General features: G+C 51.9%; 1 protein-coding gene across 1 annotated transcript; it reads left to right on the top strand.

Annotated features, from left to right (window-relative positions):
- The first annotated feature begins 1,393 nt into the window (after window positions 1-1,393).
- Window positions 1,394-19,284, top strand: LOC119099773 (peptidyl-prolyl cis-trans isomerase G). The gene is made up of 12 exons (XM_037222836.1): window positions 1,394-1,573; window positions 3,515-3,813; window positions 4,894-4,981; window positions 5,440-5,469; window positions 5,973-6,118; window positions 6,473-6,587; window positions 6,878-7,166; window positions 7,662-7,754; window positions 8,197-8,336; window positions 13,121-13,173; window positions 18,204-18,377; window positions 19,049-19,284. Exons 2-12 carry the CDS (start codon window positions 3,525-3,527, stop codon window positions 19,282-19,284), a joined length of 1,653 nt encoding a protein of 550 aa, XP_037078731.1. The 5' UTR covers window positions 1,394-1,573; window positions 3,515-3,524.
- The last annotated feature ends 216 nt before the right edge of the window (window positions 19,285-19,500 follow it).

Below are 19,500 nucleotides of genomic sequence, written 5' to 3'. Positions count from 1 at the left end.
GCGCTGTCAGCTTTCAGTACACGTCTCACTCGATGATGCCTGGGCGGCCGCAGCGGAAATTCACAAAGGAATAGCGTTCAATTTCAAATGTTTTTATTCGGATGCGGGAGGTGTAAAAGCGCACGCGATGCCATTTTGGGAGCACTTTTGGTCGCGAATCGGTCATCGGCCGACATCATCTGTTTTGTTCAAATGGTCTCTGCACTGAGTTGCTGGATTGCTCAATGTGTCTGACAGGCGCATAGCGTGGTGGTCAGTATACGGATGCCCGGAGAGATGCTCATTATTGTCTTGCAAATACTTGTAATCAGTTGCACAAAACAACGCGCTTACCGAACCGGGCATTCACTTCATGAAGTCGACCCTACCACGCTCAATGCTGACGGGCTGGCAGCAGCAGACATCTACAACGTATGGCGTCGAATTGAATAATTATTTTAGTGGTATGTGTATTGGAAAGCACCGTCACAGGGCTATTAAAAGCTAACAAAACATTTATTCGACATACACATCCATTTTATTCGGTCGATCCTGCGACATTGTCTCCCTGAATTATGGTTGGCTGGCTTTAGCGGTGATTTGCACAGGTGCTGCGCCCCTTTTAAAATACATCTAGTCGCACGTCACGTGAGCGGCGATTTGCACACGATATCCTGATGCACTGAACGACGGGTTAGCACTAAAGGCCGGCATTGCAAATTGCTCATTCCCCAACATTACTTTTTTACCAAACTATCCCTTGACGACTCACTGCAATCTACGTCCTGCCGGGCAGGAAGGACATGGCCAGCATACGATACCCCTGGACAAACACTTAAAATCGCGTCCGAAGAGTTTGGCTGTGTGCATTCAGTGACGTTTCTATAGGGCTATAAGCTGCCAGTACAGCACATTTGCGTGATTACAGCCTTCATCTATTCTGTCGTCCTCCCTAGAACGTCTCACTCGATACTGGCAGCAACCGACATGTGCAGTTTACAGCGTCCAATTGAAAAGTCATTGTAGTGGTGTGTGTATCGGTTGGTTAGGTTAAGTCAGGATAAGTTAGGCTAGGTTAGGTTAGGTTAGGTTAGGTTAGGTTAGGTTAGCTGTGCCATTATAATAATGGTTTTCAGACTGCGGTACACCGTCCGGGAAATTCTGGAGACAGGTTTTAAGAATAAGTGGCAGATATCTCATATAAACGTAACCAATGTAGCTCATGAGTGGCAAAAGACCCAAGCAAGCATTGGTGGCAGATGTCATTGAACTGAATTATGTGCATGGTTTAGTCAAACCGCTCCTCCGATCCGTGCGATAAACAAGAGATGATGAAGCTAGAGCAGTAGAATAGCATAGTTTTGCAGCATTAATTTAGTTTCACCTTGGTTGCAGACCCACGCCTCATTTGTCGCAAGACCGGCCGCTCTGCACGTTTGGTGCAGTGGGGTGCCATATCGTGCATTTAACGTGAATATTCATGATTTTGCTTTTGGGTTAAACTTTGGAGCGTCGTATGTTAATTTGCTGTGAATTGACACGTTTCCGTATAAGGACTTGGTCGAGGTGTTCGTCTTCACAAGGCATACCAAAGGTAAGCGCTCGATGGCCAGGCAGATTTCATGTTATCATTTCTGGTACATCACATTTCATTGATGTTTGATGTTTTTATTCTGCTTATGCTAGTGTTGTGTAACATCGCAGTTCATCATTTGCTAACAGATTAGTTCATTAGTTAGTAATGAGTTCAAATCATCAGTAATTTTTTAGTTATGTTTATTTTTCCTGGCTCTGCCATTTTCAGCTTTTTCATTGTTGTTGCATTGATTTTGTTTGCTGTTTTTTCAAACCTGTATTGTGTAGTGTGCTAATATATTAGTGTTAATGGATGTTTCAGATTTAGATGCCCCTCCTTTTGGCATATTCCTGTGATTATTACTATTTGCCTGTATACTTGAGATGCCTATCAACCTACCAGGAAAGGTGGCAGACCAGCTGACAAGATGTTTTGGTTGGGTCTGATTGTGCCCCAAATGAGGCAGCCAGCATCTGTGCTTGGCATATTGGCTGATAATTGACAACTGGGGGCTCCAAGATTTTCCTGAAAGTTTAATTTGCATCTACTGACAACTAATTTCTCTTCCTAAGAGCTACAGGACAAATGTGAAGTTAACAGCAATCCCTATATCTTATGCCTTATATCCAGCAACCTTATATCTTTTGTGATGCAAGTATTTGGCTCATTATAAAAGCTCATAATTTCAGAGCTGCTATGCTGAGTACAGTCCATCTAGCATGGCATTCTTTGCTTCAGGCAAGCTCTTGAGCAAGAATGGGAGTTTTGAGCTTGCAGTATGTTTTTTTTTTTGCTTGGGTGCTTGAATTTAATGGGGGGGGGGGCTTTTGGGTTACAGGGGTTGTGCAGGCAACTGCATGCAGGGTTGGACAGGATAATATAGGTAATTGAGACAACCATGATGGAGTTTAAACAAGTGTGGCATATTTGGTCTTTGTATTAGCTGTGCCTCAAATGATTATCACTTATTCATTCTTAAGCACTTTGTTGTATTTTATGGTTACTCCCAACCTTAGTTCCAAGTTAATACCTGTCTCAAGATACCTCAAGTAACCACAAAATAATGTTGCCCACTCAAGTTTAGGAACAAAGTTATTGCTCTAAGCTCACCCCCAAATTTTCAAAGTGTACCCAAAATATCAATTTTGGCCCTGATTCCATCCTACAATATTGCTTCAAAATCTGCCAGGTTTGGCAAACTGGCTCATCCAACATTTGCAATTGTTATACCAATGTAGTTCACAACTTTCCTCTGCATGTTGACCCAGTATTCACATTATGGGCCCTACCATTCTTGAAATGGTCTGCATGAACTGAGTAGAGTGCGTACCTCACATAGCACTAAATATTCCAGACATTATTAGTAGTTTGGGTGCCTTTGTATAATTACGTGCCATATTATAGCGAAAGGTAGAGTTTTGCTCACACACCACCTACCTAGTTTGCTTCAAGTGGTGCATACAGTTCTGCATGTCAATGCTTATTGGTATAAGATATTAAGAAATATTTAATTGATCACTTACAGCAGTACTGCAATATCTCTTGGAAACAATTAGTATTATATGACAGCCATGGTAGCATATGACAGCAAGGCATTGGAATAGATAGCTTGGTCTTTACCAATGTAGCTGGGAGGACAGCAGCATGAGCCATGTGACTGACTGAAGTATTATTGTAACCATGCAGTCAGCCATCAAGGGCTGCAATTCATCCAGCCACCTACTGCACAAAACTCTGTCACCAGTGGTTTTGGCTAATAACCAATCTGCTCACTAGGTGAATAATCATGTCGCTGGCAGATTCCATATTTGCTCTTTCAAGTTAAGCACCTGCAGGGACAAAGTTAGTCATGACCTCTCAGCACCATAATTGCACCACACTAAAGCTGTCACCCACCCGGCCTTGCTGACGTCCCCTGCCCGCCCCCCCCCCCCCCTGTTGGCCCTCTCTGCCGCACAGACCGGCCGCCATGACGGTCAAGTCGGGTCGCGTGCGGTGCTTCTTCGACCTGGAGCTGGACGGCGTGCCGCTGGGCCGGGTGGTGTTCGAGCTGTTCAGCGACCTGTGCCCGATCACGGCCGAGAACTTTCGCGCCCTCTGCACCGGCGAGAAAGGCCTCGGCCAGAACACAGGCAAGCCGCTGCACTACCAGCACGTCAAGCTGCACCGCGTCGTCAAGGACTTTATGATCCAGGGCGGCGACTTCTCGGCCGGCAACGGCACCGGCGGCGAGTCCATCTACGGCGGCACCTTCGACGGTGGGTGGAATGGCTTATCTCTCCCTCAGGCAGTGGGGGGGGGGGGGGGGGGGCGACGCGAGCCCACTGCGGGCTTCTGGCCGAGCCAGTACGGGAGGGGAGAGGTTGAGACGTGTGGAACAGATGTGAAGTGTAGTGCTGGTGTGCCTGATGCCCACTTTGCGTGATTTGATATAGAGGAAGCCCATTTGTCGTGGCATCTTGAAGAGGGTGCTGTGGTAGCTTAGCATGTTGATCGTTAGGCTTGAAGTCTGTGCAGGCCAGAGGGAATGGGTGAGTTGTGTTCCGACAAGGCATTTGGGCTGCATAGCTGGCTGTTCTCGTCTTTAGCTTGCAACTGACAGGGAGGAGGCTGCATGATATAACTACCGGAGTACATTTTATTTGCTGGCTGATAGTTCACCATCGCCCCTGATATAGAGGAGAAGGGGATTGATGCGACACCTCTGCAATTTCCGAACTAAAAAAAGACAGTCCCCCTCGCGTGCAGTTTTAAAACGAAGGAAGACTGTAAACGAAACAGTGGATTGGTGTCGGAAAAATTTAATTATTGGTGCCACGTTTTATGTTGGTAGCTCGATAATTGGTCCCATCATGCTGGTTCAAACGTTAATTTTCTTCTGAACGTCGCATGTTTTTAGGTTGACATCCCAATTGCTACAAAACTGTGTTGCATGACAGCATAAAACTTAAGCAGAAGTGTTCCTGATTTATTATACAGTTTCGTGTTTTGAACATGTATTTATGTACTGGGCTCCGTTCATGTGCCAGTGTCGGCTGCCGTACGCGATCGACGAATCTGTCGGCTGCCTCCCGCCGCCTGCGCCGGCCGTAGGTTACCGCGCAGTGGTCCGAAAAGCCGTCGCCACTCTGAAATTAGATATGTTAGAGACGTTTTTGGTGTCAAAACTCGTACAACGATTGCCCCATACTCCACCAAAAAAATTGGGCGTGGTTACACGACATGCCGTGGAGATAGTCTTAAAAAAACGTATGGGGTCGCATCACCTCCCTCTCTTTAGGCGGCTAGGGCTGAAGGGTTAACCTTCGCAAGTTATTTGTTCTGCTTGGCTGTTACAGATGAAAACTTCGAACTCGAGCATGACCAGCCGTTCCTGCTATCCATGGCGAATCGCGGCAAGAATACCAACGGATCCCAGTTCTTTCTGTGAGCCATCCACAAGTTGTCGCTACACTGTTAATGTCACATTTCGAGTATTTCAGGTCTTGTTGTAAACATGCTCACTCATACTGGAAGCTTTGCAGCACACTTTGAGCTCAAATGTAAATGCATATTTTGTCTCTGGGTACGCATTGATTGGCATATGTTTGATGCGTTCATATGCTGCTCCCTGTTCTTGTCATATGTTGTACATTTTTCTGGCTGCTCATTCATAGCCCTACAGGGTGTATTGTCATCTTCGCTAGCATTTAATTCCCATGCATTTCAGTCATGACGCTGGTTGTGCGTCGGAACTATGATTTTGTTCGTTCGTTGTTTCGTATCATTTTTTGTGTGAAGTGTCGTCTGCTGACGTGGACAGATGCTAATCCGTTCTATCTCCGTGTAGAATGTAAGCCGTCCTACGAGATTTACCGTGTTCAACCATTTGTTTTGTCTTGTAGAACTACCCAGCCTGCGCCGCACCTGAATGGGTGAGTGTCAATACGTGCTGAGGCTATTAACATGGCAGTTGACATGCATATTTCGACTGTATATATATATATATATATATATATATATATATATATATATATATATATATATATATATATATATATATATATATATTGCCATTGTTACACTGGTTAGTTTGTATGGCGCTCAGCTGGTCTACCTGAAATCGTCGGATGGTCGGTCCAAATGTAATTGGCTGCAAACCGGTTGCAGCCGATTTAGCTGGATCAAATTACAATGTGTACCACTTCGTTTCATCTCGATGGCATATGGCGGTTGAATATGAAAGACACAATGCCTTGATGGTAGCGGGCGCGGATGAAATGATCATGACTGCGATACTCGTTTTACGTACATGCACTTCATACATCTGCGGGCAACAGTGGCGCCGCACGTGCCTCGTTGGCGGTGTGGCGCGTGGGCTGGTGCGCCGACTCCGCGTGCGGTCGGTGCCTGACGACCGTCCCGTCGTCGTCCGCAGAGTTCACGTAGTGTTCGGGCACGTGGTGTCCGGCCAGGAGGTCGTGACCCAGGTGGAGTCGGTGTCCACGGACAACAAGTCGCGTCCGCTGCAGGACGTGCGCATCGCCCGCTGCGGCGAGCTGGTGCTGCAGACCAAGCAGAAGGGTAAGCCGGCGCCGGCGGGGACGGTGGCGGCCTGCCTGCCGACCTCTTGACACTGCCATGCCTCGAGTGATCGGACACCGGGGAGTGGGGAGGGGGGAAGGGGGGTAATTGTGGGTAGCCTGTTTGGCATGACTGATGAGTGGTTACCGTGGTGAGTGATTTGGGCCGGGGAGGTAGAATATCTGACTACTGCATCTGCATCCAAATTCGTCATCGCGCATATGACTATGTAGTGGGTTCTAGCCTGCTGGCATGTCAAATTGGAGTGCAAACGCTGTGATAATGTGCGCTGTGATAATCAGGAGGGTTTAGAGGTTTTGTTTCATATGTTTTATGTAGGCACTTTGTTTACAGAAAAGAAGAAGAAGAAGAAACGAGACCGAAGTGCTTCTTCTGAGGCGGAGGAAAGGAGCAAAAAGAAAAAGAAACACGACAAAAAGGAAAAGAAGGCAAAGAAAGCCAAGGAATCGTGAGTTAACTCGATGCGGCTGTGAAACAGTAGAAGCTGTACTCGTGTCCCCACTATCACTGTTCTGTCTTGCATGGGAAGCCTGGACATGTGGAAGGAGTGGTGTACCGAACCACGCTCTACCGTCCACCGGCCACCGAGGGCGTACAGACAGTGGCCGCCACTGTGTGGAGTTTGTGCGTGACCTGTAGACGCTCCGGGTCGGTCCGTGTCTAGGGTTGGTCTGCGCCACCGCGGTCTGCGGCGCCCCTGACCTACCTGACCTACCTACTGCGGCCTACCGCCTGCAGGGAGGCGCCTGAGGAGGGCGAGGTGGCGGAGGAGGCGACAGAGGAGCCAGCCGGTGCCGACCACCCGCTCGCCTCTACCACCAAGATCGATCCGGACGAGATCCCACCCGTGCCCGAGAACCGCTTCTTGGACCGTGGCGGGGGACGCGCCGGCGCCGGCGGCGACGGAGGCGGAGAGAGCAGCCGGCCTCGCGAGCGGGAGCGCGAGGGAGAGCACCGGCACAGGGAGCGGCGCCGCTCGCGTACCGAGATCCGCGCCGGCAAGCGCATCAAAGGGCGCGGCTTCCTGGTACGGCCGGGTCGGGCCGGCAGGGGACGCCGGACGGTGACCGCCTGGGCTCGGGATCGTTAGTCAATGCTAGAATAAAGTTTGGTTAGGTTATGTTCCCTGCTTTCCAGTTATGACTTTGTGTACGGGATGCGTCCTGATTTGGGTGGTCCCAGTGACCACACGTTAATTCATCCTATTGCGTCATTTCGGGACAAGGATGTATACCATTGACGTGCGGTTTGTTGCATAATCATGATTACCGACCGCTCTTTTGCAGGCGGGAGCCTATCAAAACGTCTCATATATCATGCCACGAGTTTCGCGAAAGGATGGTGCCCAAACCGCCGATTAATACCGTCGTCCTTGATGCCAGAACAAGCTCCCGCTGATGGACTGCGTTCGGCATCTAGGCCTTGTGTGTTCGAAGTATAAGATTGTCTGCGTATTGCAGTCTGTAGTCCCACCGCGTGCGTGTTGTCCAGCGCCAAAGTGAGCGTGTTGTCCGGCCGGCAGCGGTACGACCCGGAGATGGCCCGCTCTCGCAGCCGCACGCCGCCCCACTGGCGCGTCGCGCAGAAGCGCACCATCAAACTGAGCGACTTCGAGGTCAGGGGCGCACCGCGCTGGCCCGCCCTGCGTGGCGCGCGTTTGTACACGGAGTTGGCGCGGCCTTTGTTGGGCGTGGCACGCACGCCGACTTGTGTGATCCTTGCCGCGCCATGCTACTTGTTTGGCAGGCAAACGTGCGAGTTCGTAGTGGAGTTTCAGTTTTGATGTTTGGACGTTCAGTTTCTCGTAATGGAGAGTCCGATGACCAACGTTTCAATGGCGTCCTGCTTTGCCGACGTGTTGGGGTAACTCGTTGATTTTAATGTGCTGTTTGTTAAGCTTTGCGTTTTTCCGCCTATGCGCAAGTTCATTGTTACGCTATGCTGCGTCAGTTTCGTTGTCGGGTTCCGCCCCGAGCGAGCCGCCCTCACGCACCCACAGCCGTCGGCGTTCCGCCCTCCTCCCTCCTTTCTGACCGCCTCGTGTGTGTGTCCGACAGCGTATCAAGGAGCAGGAGAGCCGGCGCGCCGAGGAGCTGAAGACCCGCGAGGAGGAGCGCCAGAAGCGCCACGCCGAGCGCGACCAGCAGGAGCAGGAGCGACGCGAGCGGCGCCACAAGGAGCGCGAGGAGCGGCACAAGTGAGACCCCTCGCACACCCGCTGTCACCCACCACCTGCGACGGAGAATGTGCGCCGTGTGCTGCCGCCGACCCTAATGGGGTGGTCTTAGCGTGGTGGTCTGGGACGTCTTTAGGGCGTGTCTCCTGGTTTGAGGGCTGTCGTGTCTGGTTGACGATTTTGTCCGGTACACGTAGTGTGCTCTGCGCAGAATATCTGCCCAATTCTTATGCAAACTTTGCTTTAACGTGGGGGTTTAGAGCTTTTTCGATTGCGGTGCTGTACTAAGGAGCATGGAGAATGGAGAAGGCGTTGAGGCGTGGAGAAAAAGTGTACCACCTCTGGGTCATATTTCAAAAACATACTCTGATGAAACCTCGGGACCATGTAGCACCGGGCACTGTCACTGCGGCATCATCAGTATATAATAAGGATATGAGTTGTAATTATTGTCTGGTCCAAATTATTCTGTCAATGCTCTGGAACAGCACCACGCTTCCTCATTTTGTGGTCGCCCCAAAGTACATCCCCCGAGTCCGCGGCAGCTGCAGTTATCTTGACCGCCGTTGTCATGACGACGGCAGTATTTGCTCAAGGCTGTTGTCAGCTGTTACGGGTTAGAGATACCACCTGAGTAATTATAACTCACACATTGCGGACGTTCGCACTTAACAGTGGCACCTCTACCGCTATGAATGACGTATGTACAAATGAAGATCTTTGCGAGCTGCACAGCGGGCGGCAAGGGCCAGTTACCGAAACGTGCTACCGAGACCTCTCTGAACAGAGTGTGTCAAACTTTCGTAGCATTTATTCCGCAAACATTTTGACAAATTGGCGTGTTGCAAACATTACAGAACACACACGTGGGAAAAACAAGGAAAATGACATGGATTACTTTCATAGTGACGAACAGGGAGTCCAGCGAGATTCCTCCCGCGGAAGCGGCTATTTCAAATGGAAATTATGAGCTACGCGGATGGATATTGAGAAACTGGTATTTCTGATCAAATCAGACGCGTCTAACCCGACAAGTGAAAAGTACGAACAGGTGGCATGCATCCTTTAATCGTGGTCGTTTACTGTACCGTTATCATGTAGGAGAAAGCGTGGAGGCATGGAACTTCGTCATGCAAGGAGAGCTTGGGGATCACAGTTATTGTCAGTCACTGCTTTTTGGAATGCTTTTTTTCAAAATATCTGCCCCATCAACCCATTAATGCACTAGTAGTCAATGGACCAGCACCGCGTTAATGCGCCATTGTGGCCAGTTGGCCGGGTTGTGTGGATTACTAAGAGGTGGTGGTAATTTCCCTTTTGTGTGAAATGTAATTCGCACGCCATGATTAAATTGTCGAAGCGTCGTGACATGATCATGTTTCATGCTAAAAGACTGGCACGTTGCAGCTCCAATAATCACGCGTTGTTTCTGACTTCTGGGAAATCACAGGGCTTCGACGAGGAAAGGCATGAAATAAGCCCTTTAAATTTAGATGTCCCATTGGCCGAGGGGAGGATATGGAGTGCCCTATGGCCCATTGACGCCGGGTTTTGCTCTAAGACAGAAGGCGAACTACTCCCCGACTGTCCTCTGTGCACCATGGTGTACCGGATTCGCATAGCGGCCGTGTCGGAAGCAAAATTGCTAAAAAGTTGCAGTGTTGGACGAAAGGGTTGGCAATGCGAAAGATGTAATGACATTTCGGAGGAAATGCCCAAATTCTCTACTTATGCCACAGGCAAATACTCATCATGTTAACATTGTCCACGTTTTTGCCTGTCCAAGTTGCACATCCGATGAAAATCACCGATGACCTTTCTCCTTGGCCCCATATCCTTCCAATCGCATATAGCAGGCAATGTGTGAGAGCGTGTGTGGCCATTCTTGCCGTTATGGCCAATATATGCACATGCATATATATATATATATATATATATATATATATATATATATATATATGTATATATATACCGGACCGGTGCATTGTTTGTCCGCAATAGTATGGATAGCTCATCTAGCATATGCATATCGAAAATTACAAATAAATCCTAAAAATAAAAATGCGCTGACACAAACAGTCGGTCATCGAAACCACAGGAGATACTAGAGTTTTATCTTAATGTAGCGTCCAGAATTATTATTTGGCACGTTAAGCTTTGCATGCTGTCACTATTCTTTGCAGACCCAAAGAACGTACCAAATACAGCTGTTTATGTGTTGTTGAGATAAATGCAAAATTCATAATCCAGCAGCCTTTCGTACCGAGTCCCCGGACCGGTGCATGGTTTGTCCGCAATAATATGGATAGCTCGTCTAACAACCGGCCAGCGTTGATGACTGATCACCGAACCGTCCATGTCGTGGTGCTGTGGGACACAATCCTCCGCATCGTGCCTGACATGAGGCCGAAGGTCAACCTGTCTCATAAGCTGAATCGGTCGGCCTATCTGGGGTGATGGTTCAGGGTGCGCGCATTGAGTTCTGCTCAACGAGTGCTCAGAGCCCAGCGTCACACCGCGGTGAGTTTGAGAGAAGTTTCGAAAAAAAACCCTCTCGTCTCGTCATCACGTGGATGGTAGTTAACGCTATCTTCTCGCAAAACGATGACATCATGCTTTTGATGAGATCCAGTACGCTGAGCCACTCATTGTCTTGCGAGCGCCTCCGTCGCGCCTGCGCAGAATAACCTGATATCAACCGCGACGCCACTGTGCTTTATATAGCCTAAGTGACGCTGACGTCATGGCGCGGAATTTCTGAGGCCGACCAGGGCCGCAGTGGCTCTCTCCCGGGAATCCGGGGACTCGACGGTGGCGAACGTGCTTTCCACTGCGGGAACTCCAGTTCTAAGGTGGGTTGGAGCGGCGATGGGAAGTCATCATCTCTTCATCCTCCCAACCGACGTGGCTCAGTTTTGTCTTGCCTTTAAAAGCACGTTCTCTCCTCCCAAATGCCTATAAATATTTTTTTTTAAATAGTGAGTTCTGTGAAGTAGCAGAGCGAAAGGAATTGGGTCCACGGGAAGTGCGTAAAGCGCGTGCGTTCGGGTTGAGTGCGTAAAAAGTTTTCCATAGCCTGCCATCTGGGCAACTGCCATAGCGATGGCTGCGGGGGCGCGCGTGGCGATCGGCCTGCCTGCCCGCCCGCGGTCCTCGGTAGGATTGGTGGCGGCCGGGCGTATTCGGTCGGGTCCCACGGCCAGGGCCGCCGGCAACACGTCCCCAGTCCGGCCAGCCGTACCCGCGCCTCGGAGGTCGAGGCGATTCGGAACGGTTCTGGAGGGGGCTTGGCCTTGGGTCGCACGCCGGGTAGGCGGCGCGTCGGCAGGTGGGCGGTGCGGTGCGTGTGGGCATAGTTCTCTTCAGTGGGAGAACATGGATATTCTCCACACGGGAATGATAGGAGGTAAATGGGATGTGTTTAGCGCTGTGTTAATGCGATCTTATTGGGATTGCGCCTGAAGTTTGTCATTAGTTGGGGATTTAAGGAGCATGCAGGATGTTTTCGTCAGTCATTGGTACACACACAATATATATTGCGTGACAATTGAGGTGCAAGGGAAGAGTAAATAACGACCTAGGCGCTAACGTGTACGAACGTTTGAGTAAAATCAAGGCTTTAGGCTAGTAAGTATGAAAAGTAAGTTCGGTTCTAAAGCTACATATTTTGTCCAAAGCTAACCGTAGATTACGTCCAATTTAAGTGCATCTAGACTATCTTTATCCGGCACAGTCATTCCGTTTTTGCAGAAAAATGTACCCCATGAAAAAGAGGCAAAATCATCGTCGCGTGGTCTTGTCATGTGACGTAACCTTTCAGGATTAATTGCGTGGCAAACACTAAAGCAAATCCGATTATTAACATGCCTGTGCCATTGTGCGCCACACCTGAAGGTCAAGTTTACACGAGGTATTTTAGGCTTAATCGACTGCTGCCGTGCGATTTACGACGCACGCTGCTGAGCCTCTCGTGGACCGTGTTTGGTGGCTTCGAAGCATGGCCGCAGAGCTGCCGACCACGGCTCGTGTTTTGGCTGACCGACAGACAAGCTCAGGCATGCCCTTGGGTCTGATAAACCCGACAGGAGACGCGACGTTCACGTGCTGACGCCGTGCTGCAAGTTTGGGGACGAGGGCGCACCTTCGTCTTGCCTTACCGTGACTCCGTCTGTCGTAGGCTCCGTCGCACCTTGGCCATTGCGGCGGAATGGTGGTTTTCTTCAAGATCGGACATGCCCATCATTGTGCAGAGGGCATGGCAGACAAGCGAAATCGGCGTGCATACAGATAGGCGCCTCATGACAGCGTGCCGCCACTATCCTGACATGTGTTATCTACTCTTTACAGCATGCACGTTCTCAGATGTGCGATGTTTTCGATTCTACCAAGCAGCAGCTTCTCATTGTCACTTCATTGCATTTATTTTCATGGAAAAGGAAAGAAAGACGGGGGCTTCAACCACTACACCGATATTGTAGTGGTTGAGCTGCGCGTCCGAGAAACCCGAGTTACAGGGTTCGATTCCTCGCGGTGCCTGCCCTTCCTGCCAGGATGACATGCGGGCGACACCGTAGGCCTTCTGCAGTGGAGTGTGCTGTCGCACCCCAATGACGACGACGACGGTGAAAAGGCAAACAGTGAACAGAATGTGTTTGGTTGTCGCATGTAACATCGTCAGTGGGAGACGCCATGTGAGCCCAGTGGTCCGGTGGTGGGCGGCCTCCGTGTGTGCCGGCCCCGGCCGGACCGGCGCCCACTGTTCACCAAGTACGCCCGGTGACGCCGTCTGCCCGTCCGACCGACAGACGGCGGGCCGGCCGCTCGGGCGAGGACGCTGAGCGCGGCGGTTCGGCCGGCCGCCAGCAGGAGGAGCCGGCCGCCGGCGCCGCCGCCGCCGGACCCGACCAGCAGCCGCCCGGTGACCCGCCGGCCGCCGCCGCCGCCGCCGCCGCCGCCGCCGCCGCCGCAGGTGAGGCAGCGCCGGCCGCCGGGAGCGGGCCTCCAGCCCCGGCCTCCACCTCCGCATGGCCGCGCCCCCATGGCGGAATAGGGCACCGGATGGACGGCACTTTGTGGCGCCTTAAACCCAGGTCGACGTCAACCACGGAGACGGGAATGGCATGACTGATGCAATGTGTCCCTCACCGCTGCCCAGCGAGATTGGGATGCAAGATGCATGTTTTGATTCGGGGTAATTTGACAGATTGACATAGATCGTGGTGATGATAGGGACATTACCTGGTGTGCCCCGTTCAGGGGAATTAGTCTTTCTTTTCGGCGCAGCATTGTCGAGGTCTTTCAATGAATGGGAATGATACCGGATTAAATATTTTACCTGTCGTACAAATATCTAAAGCTTCTTGATGTGTCAGCTATACCTGCAAGTTATTATGAGGTGCTCTGCTTTTCCCGTTTTTCAACCGGCATGTTTGTTTAAGATCGTTGCATGCAAAAACCTAGCACGGCCGGTACTAACTAATGTTTATGGGCTAATTTGGCCCTTGCCAAATTAGCCCATAAACCTTTCATAGCCTCGATGATTATGTCGGCCGTTAGTCTCATGATTTGGGTACGGGCGAGGCTCCAAAGTAGAGCCATGTCCACGCTTGTCAACATAATCATATCTCCATCTTCGTCCACGTAGAACCGCAAAGTACCAGATGTGGTGTTTTGGGGACGAGACACATTACTTTTGCATGCAGACGCTGAATCACTCAAGGTCTTACTTGGCACCCAATATTTGCATGTTACCAGCGCCCAATTTTTGCATGCTACCTATGGTCAGCAAACGATCGCTCATAAATTCGCCAGTTCACTTGATTGACATCCATGTGGCGTCACATAGTACATGTGCAAAGCTCAATGACCACAACGTCAACGTTGGACGACGAAAGGGACGGTTATTGGAGGGGCTAAGGCTACTGTAACCATTAATGTCCCCTGTCAGAGAGCGTAGGTGACGCTTGATATCAAAACGAATTGCTGCATAGATGTGATCGCTCTGAAAGTGTGTGATATCGCCGTTTGCGGTTCAGCTAACCAGCCGCCGACTGAACCATTTATTGCGTGCGTGAGTCACGCGAGTTGCCCCACAGTTCATTCCACCCAGGCCAGAGAGCGTGCCGATACCGCAGGGACCCTGACGCCAATTGATTTCAACAGTGACGCCATCCGTTATCACCTTGACCCCCGCCGAGCAACTCCTGTCTTCCGACATCGATGCGGTGCTCATTGGCCGACTTTGAGCTGCTCGTCGGATGCCGGGCCTCTGCGCGTGGTCCCGAGCCTCTGCGTGGGGTGCCGATCCCCTGTGCGGGTTGCCAAGCCTCTACGCGGGGTGCCGAGCCTCTGCGTGGGGTGCCGAGCCTCTGTGTGGCGTGCCGAGCCGCTGCGCGGCGTGCCGAGATTGCGCGGGGTGCCGAGCCTGTGCGTGGGATGCCGAGCCGCTGCGCGGAGTGCCGAGACTGCGCGGGGTGCCGAGTCTCTGCGCGGGGAGCCACCAGCCGGCGAGCGCCGACGCACGCTGATTCCGGCAGCGGAGTGGTCACGGACGTTAGACACCTGCCGGGGGAGTCCTACGCACAGCTGCACCGGCTGATGAGGAGTATCGGCACAGCGGGGGCATTGGAGGGGATTTGTGGCAGCGGGGGGGGGGGGGGGGGGGGGAGGGAGAAGTCCCCGCAGGCCACGCAGGCATGGCGACGGAATACAAAGGCGGAATGTCTCACCCGAGTGCAGGCATTTGATACTTTGGATGCCGGACGTACGTAATTGGCTTTGATGGCGGCGGCTTTGATTTGAGGTGGCATTTCTGTGGACTGAAGTCGAAGTTGTATGGCAAATAGTGTTATGTGTAATCGCCACCGGTAGGTCAGCTGCGGTTCTAGGCGTGCGCGTTATATTGTCGGGGCTCCGTACGAATGAATTGTATTTGGATTTGAGAAGGCGAAGCGTTCTTTGCGATCTCAATTAAAACAACTTCAGACGTTTCGGTTAGTCAAGGAGCGCATGCCCCGTGCCTGTTGCTGGCTTGCGTTGCGAGACCAGGTCGTCTCACGTATCCACAGTCACACACACTGCGAGGGGGCAGTGTTGGAAATTCCAAAGAATTCCTGGTAGCCGAGTACAAATTTTGCATAGTGGAGTACAAAATTATTCAAGTGCTGCGGGTCATTGCAGTTTTATTTAGGTTATCTTTGAGAGATAACAGTACAATGGGTGCCACTCAACAAAAGCGCCAATCTTCATATACAGCAATTCATGTAAAAGCACTTTAAATGAAAGAAAGCATCAGAACAAAACGTGGCACACTGAAACAACACAGTCTCATACTCTGTACTATGCAACACATGTGCATATACATGGGTTTGCAATTTATGAAAGGATCTGTGCATACACCCTCCAAAACGGAGAGTAAGCACGCATTGGGCTTATACACTCTTGAAAATGGAGGGTGAGTACGATACGCATAGGCAGAGAAAAATGGTACCCCAAAAATGCAAATGAACACGCCACAGACGGCCACCTACTCATGCTCCACCACGATCACGCTACTCACGCTCCACCACGGTCACGCTTCTGACGCTCCACCACGGTCACGCTTCTGACGCTCCACCACGGTCACGCTACTCACGCTCTACCACGGTCACGCTACTCACGCTCTACCAGCTAACTGGTTTTGAAAACAGCTAAGCATTCATGCCCTCCACTTCCAACTCCCGATCAACGGACGAGGCCCTGCACGTCCCACCCGAATAATAGAGACAGGCGGCACTGTTAACCGATATACTGAGCCAGCGCGAGTACAATGCCTGACAGACGCGTGCAAGCCGGCCAAAAGGGATCGGAGGCGGTCATTCCGCTGATTCCGGCGGATATTGCAATGTATTAATGGATTTTGATGCGCTTTAACCGATATTGCGAAATATGATAAGTTGTGTAGCAATTTAATGATGTTTTTGTCCTAATAAACCATTCTCCTTAATTTGCCAGGCCAAAGTTATGGGTTCATGTTACTCTGGTGTCCTGGTGTTTTTTCCGGAGGGAGATGGTTGTCTCCGAACAGTTTTTTGTGGCTGTTTATGGCAACGTGTTTCGACTATAAAGGATATTTTGTAAGGCCTGAATTACCAGCTTTAATTTCCCACCCTCTGGTGACAAATTGAACTTGGTTTAAATCCACAGCTGCCGCAACATTTTTGCACTCCTGATACTAGGAAGCGGCCAAAAATCCAACCGCATGGCGGTTCTGGATGAGTACAAATAAGTCGGTCATAATCGTGATGCCCATCTCTATACAGCTTCCGTACAAATGTTTACAAATCTGTTCAGCGCATGAGCACGAACAGAATATTTATGCTCTTGACAAATCAGTCACGAGGGGCAAATCATTAAAACCAACTGGAGAGTTTTGCTATGTTCAGCCTCCAACCTGAGGTGGGAGACGGGCGCAGGGCGCTGAATAGTTTCCGACGCTGAATTGCGAGTTATCCTCTTATTTGCATTGCCATGACACAGTGGTGTTGCGTGAGTAGGCGGCCGTCTGTGGTAGGTGATTAGACGTGTGATTTTCTATGACTGTTCGTTGCATCCTTGGCAATTAATGCGGTTCGTCGTCAATGGTAGGTTAAGCCATGTTCAAGTTTGAGTTGGAAGGGCATAGGAAGTGAGAGCTTTGCTAATCTACAAACCGGTGCGATTCTGGTACTCGTTTCTCACTTCCCGGTATTGCTCAAAGGCGATTCCATTCAACATTTACCCACTTCATTTTTCAAATTTCCATACATGGTTCGTCATATACCTAGGTGGCAACACAGGCTACTTGCTACTGGGCATCTTGGTCTGGTGTGTGCAAGATTTGTGCCCTTGCAGATTTCGATACATGACTCCTGATGGAAATAGCAAGTCTCAAGGTGTTGCACCGTCTGGTTTCGTTTTGTGCTGACACAAAGAGGCAAAATAAGTTTTTCCAAAAACTGTTTTTGTTGCATCATGATGGAGCACAAAATATTTCAGTTTACTTAGTCACAATCCTGGAGTACAAAATCTCCTGGTATACATTATGCCAGGAAACGTCAAGTTTTCCAACACTGGGCTGGGGGTGCCGCGCAGCTGTGCGGGGCCGCCAGACGCGCCGCCCGGCTCTCCTGGCCGACACCGCGCCCGGCTGACAGCCGCACGGAGCAGGTCACGTGACACGCGGCCTCGGCCCGCGCGCGCCGGCGTGAAATTCGCGCGCGGCTCTCGTCCATATAAGCGTAGGAGGTAGGATGCTGCTGTTGAGCAGGATCAACCGCAGGTCGAGGGAAGCTCAAAAGCAGCTGCAACCAAAACCAGCACATGGATAACGCCGCCTTTAGAATTAGATACTTAAAAAAATAAAAATAAAATAATTCCCAGCGTATAAGGGTCAGGCGTATGTGGGAAAGGCTGAACGTATGGTCTCCCGGCCCTGTGTATTCGCGCTCTAACGATCTACAGGAAGGCCGTAGGGATTATTGGTCTTAATCATGAGCGTCCGTGCTGTAATGGGTCTCGTATGCCGTGCGAAAAAGATCAGCGCCCCATCCTGTGCAAATAACCCAACGACGGGATGTTCGTAGCAGTCGAAAGCTATGTAGTCAAGCTGCGAATGCAGGTGTGTGACCGTATTGTATGATTCAGAATGGCCGACGCAAGTATCTGACCGTGACCTCCGCCCTCAGCTGTTTCTGTAGCCGTACTCGTCTACCGTCTCAGTTCCTGTTAACCCTCTGCCACTATCGTCGCTCCTTTCTCTCTTTGCCGCATAACCCCCCTCCGGTACTTGGTCTTGCTGTCTCTTGTTGTCCTCGCCCCCTCCTCTGGTCTTCCAACTGACTGTCCCCCCCCCCCCTCACTGCCTAACAGACGCCGGCGAGGAGGCAGACGTGGAGGATATCCACGAGCGGCTGGACTACGAGGACGCCGCCGTCGACGAGCAGCAGGCGGCCGCCGTGGATGAGGACGAGTCGGCCGACGAGGACGAGTCGGGCCGCAGGCTGCTGCGGCTCATCCAGGAGCGCCAGAAGCGCCGGCTGGAGGGCGAGACGGAGCCGGAGCCGGCCGGGGCCGAGTCGGATCAGCCGCAGCAGCAGCAGCAGCAGGAGAAGGAGGAGGAGGAGAAAGAGAAAGAAAAAGAAAAGGCGCCAGCGGCCGACGAGAAGGCCGACAAAGTGTCCGGCGAGCGCGCCAAGCGGCGGTCCCACTCGCGCTCTCCTGCGCGGGGCGGCGGCCGGCGCCGCTCCGGCTCCAGGTCACGAGACAGGCGCTCCCGCTCGCGCGGCAAGGAGGCCGGCTCACGCGGTAGACGCTCAGGCTCCCGCAGTAAGGAGAACGGTTCCCGCAGCAGGCGGTCGGGCTCGCGCGGCAGGGACGCTGGCTCGCGCGCCAAACGCTCCACCTCTCGCAGTAAGCGGTCTGGGTCGCGCGATAAGGAGGATAGCTCTCGTGGAAAGCGCTCGAGTTCGCGCGGGAAACGTTCGAGCTCTCGCAAGCGCTCGAGCTCGCGTGGTAAGCCTGTGGGCTCGCGCAAGCGCTCCAGCTCGCGTGCTAAGCGTTCGAGCTCTCGCAAGCGCTCCAGTTCGCGTGGTAAGCGTTCCACCTCGCGCGGGAAACGTTCGAGCTCTCGCAAACGCTCCGGTTCGCGTGGTAAGCGTTCGAGCTCTCGTAAGCGCTCCAACTCGCGTACTAAGCGGTCAAGCTCGCGCGGGAAGCGTTCGAGCTCTCGCAAGCGCTCCAGCTCGCGCGGGAAGCGCTCAGGCTCTCGCGAGCACTCTTCCAGGGCCCGCGGTCGCCGCTCCCGCTCGAGGAACCGTCGTTCTCGCTCCAGGGACCGGCGCTCTCGCTCCAGGGACCGACGTTCGCGCTCGAGAGACCGCCGGTCTCGCTCCAGGGACCGTCGCTCGCGCTCCAGAGACCGCTACCGTCGCCACGGTCGTCGCTGAAGTGAAATGGGGCTGCCAGCGCCGACGGGGCGGTCCCGGCGGTAGTGTCCATGGCGCGCGCTGTGTCGGTGTGCTGCGGTGTCGGACGTTTTTGGCAGAGGTGGACTCTGTCACCGTTCGTCCGTCACTTTTAATCAACAACAACACGCGGTTAGCCTGCCGCCGCCGTCGGCCGTCGCCGGTCAGTGGTGTGGGCCTCGGCTCTGCTGAGCTCTGCGGAG

This window comes from Pollicipes pollicipes, unplaced genomic scaffold, assembly GCF_011947565.3.
Source record: "Pollicipes pollicipes isolate AB1234 unplaced genomic scaffold, Ppol_2.1 Scaffold_4881;HRSCAF=5763_pilon_pilon_pilon, whole genome shotgun sequence".
Taxonomy (NCBI): domain Eukaryota; kingdom Metazoa; phylum Arthropoda; class Thecostraca; order Pollicipedomorpha; family Pollicipedidae; genus Pollicipes; species Pollicipes pollicipes.
Note: the sequence above shows the minus strand (reverse complement) of the source record. Positions and strands in the feature narration are given on the sequence as shown.

Excerpts from the sequence above, each read along its gene's own strand:
- LOC119099773 (XM_037222836.1), top strand. The coding sequence starts at position 3,525 with ATGACGGTCAAGTCGGGTCGCGTGCGGTGCTTCTTCGACCTGGAGCTG. Across the intron at positions 8,337-13,120 it reads GAGCGCGAGGAGCGGCACAA|ACGGCGGGCCGGCCGCTCGG; the intron begins GTGAGACCCCTC and ends TCCGACCGACAG. Across the intron at positions 13,174-18,203 it reads GCGCGGCGGTTCGGCCGGCC|ACGCCGGCGAGGAGGCAGAC; the intron begins GCCAGCAGGAGG and ends ACTGCCTAACAG.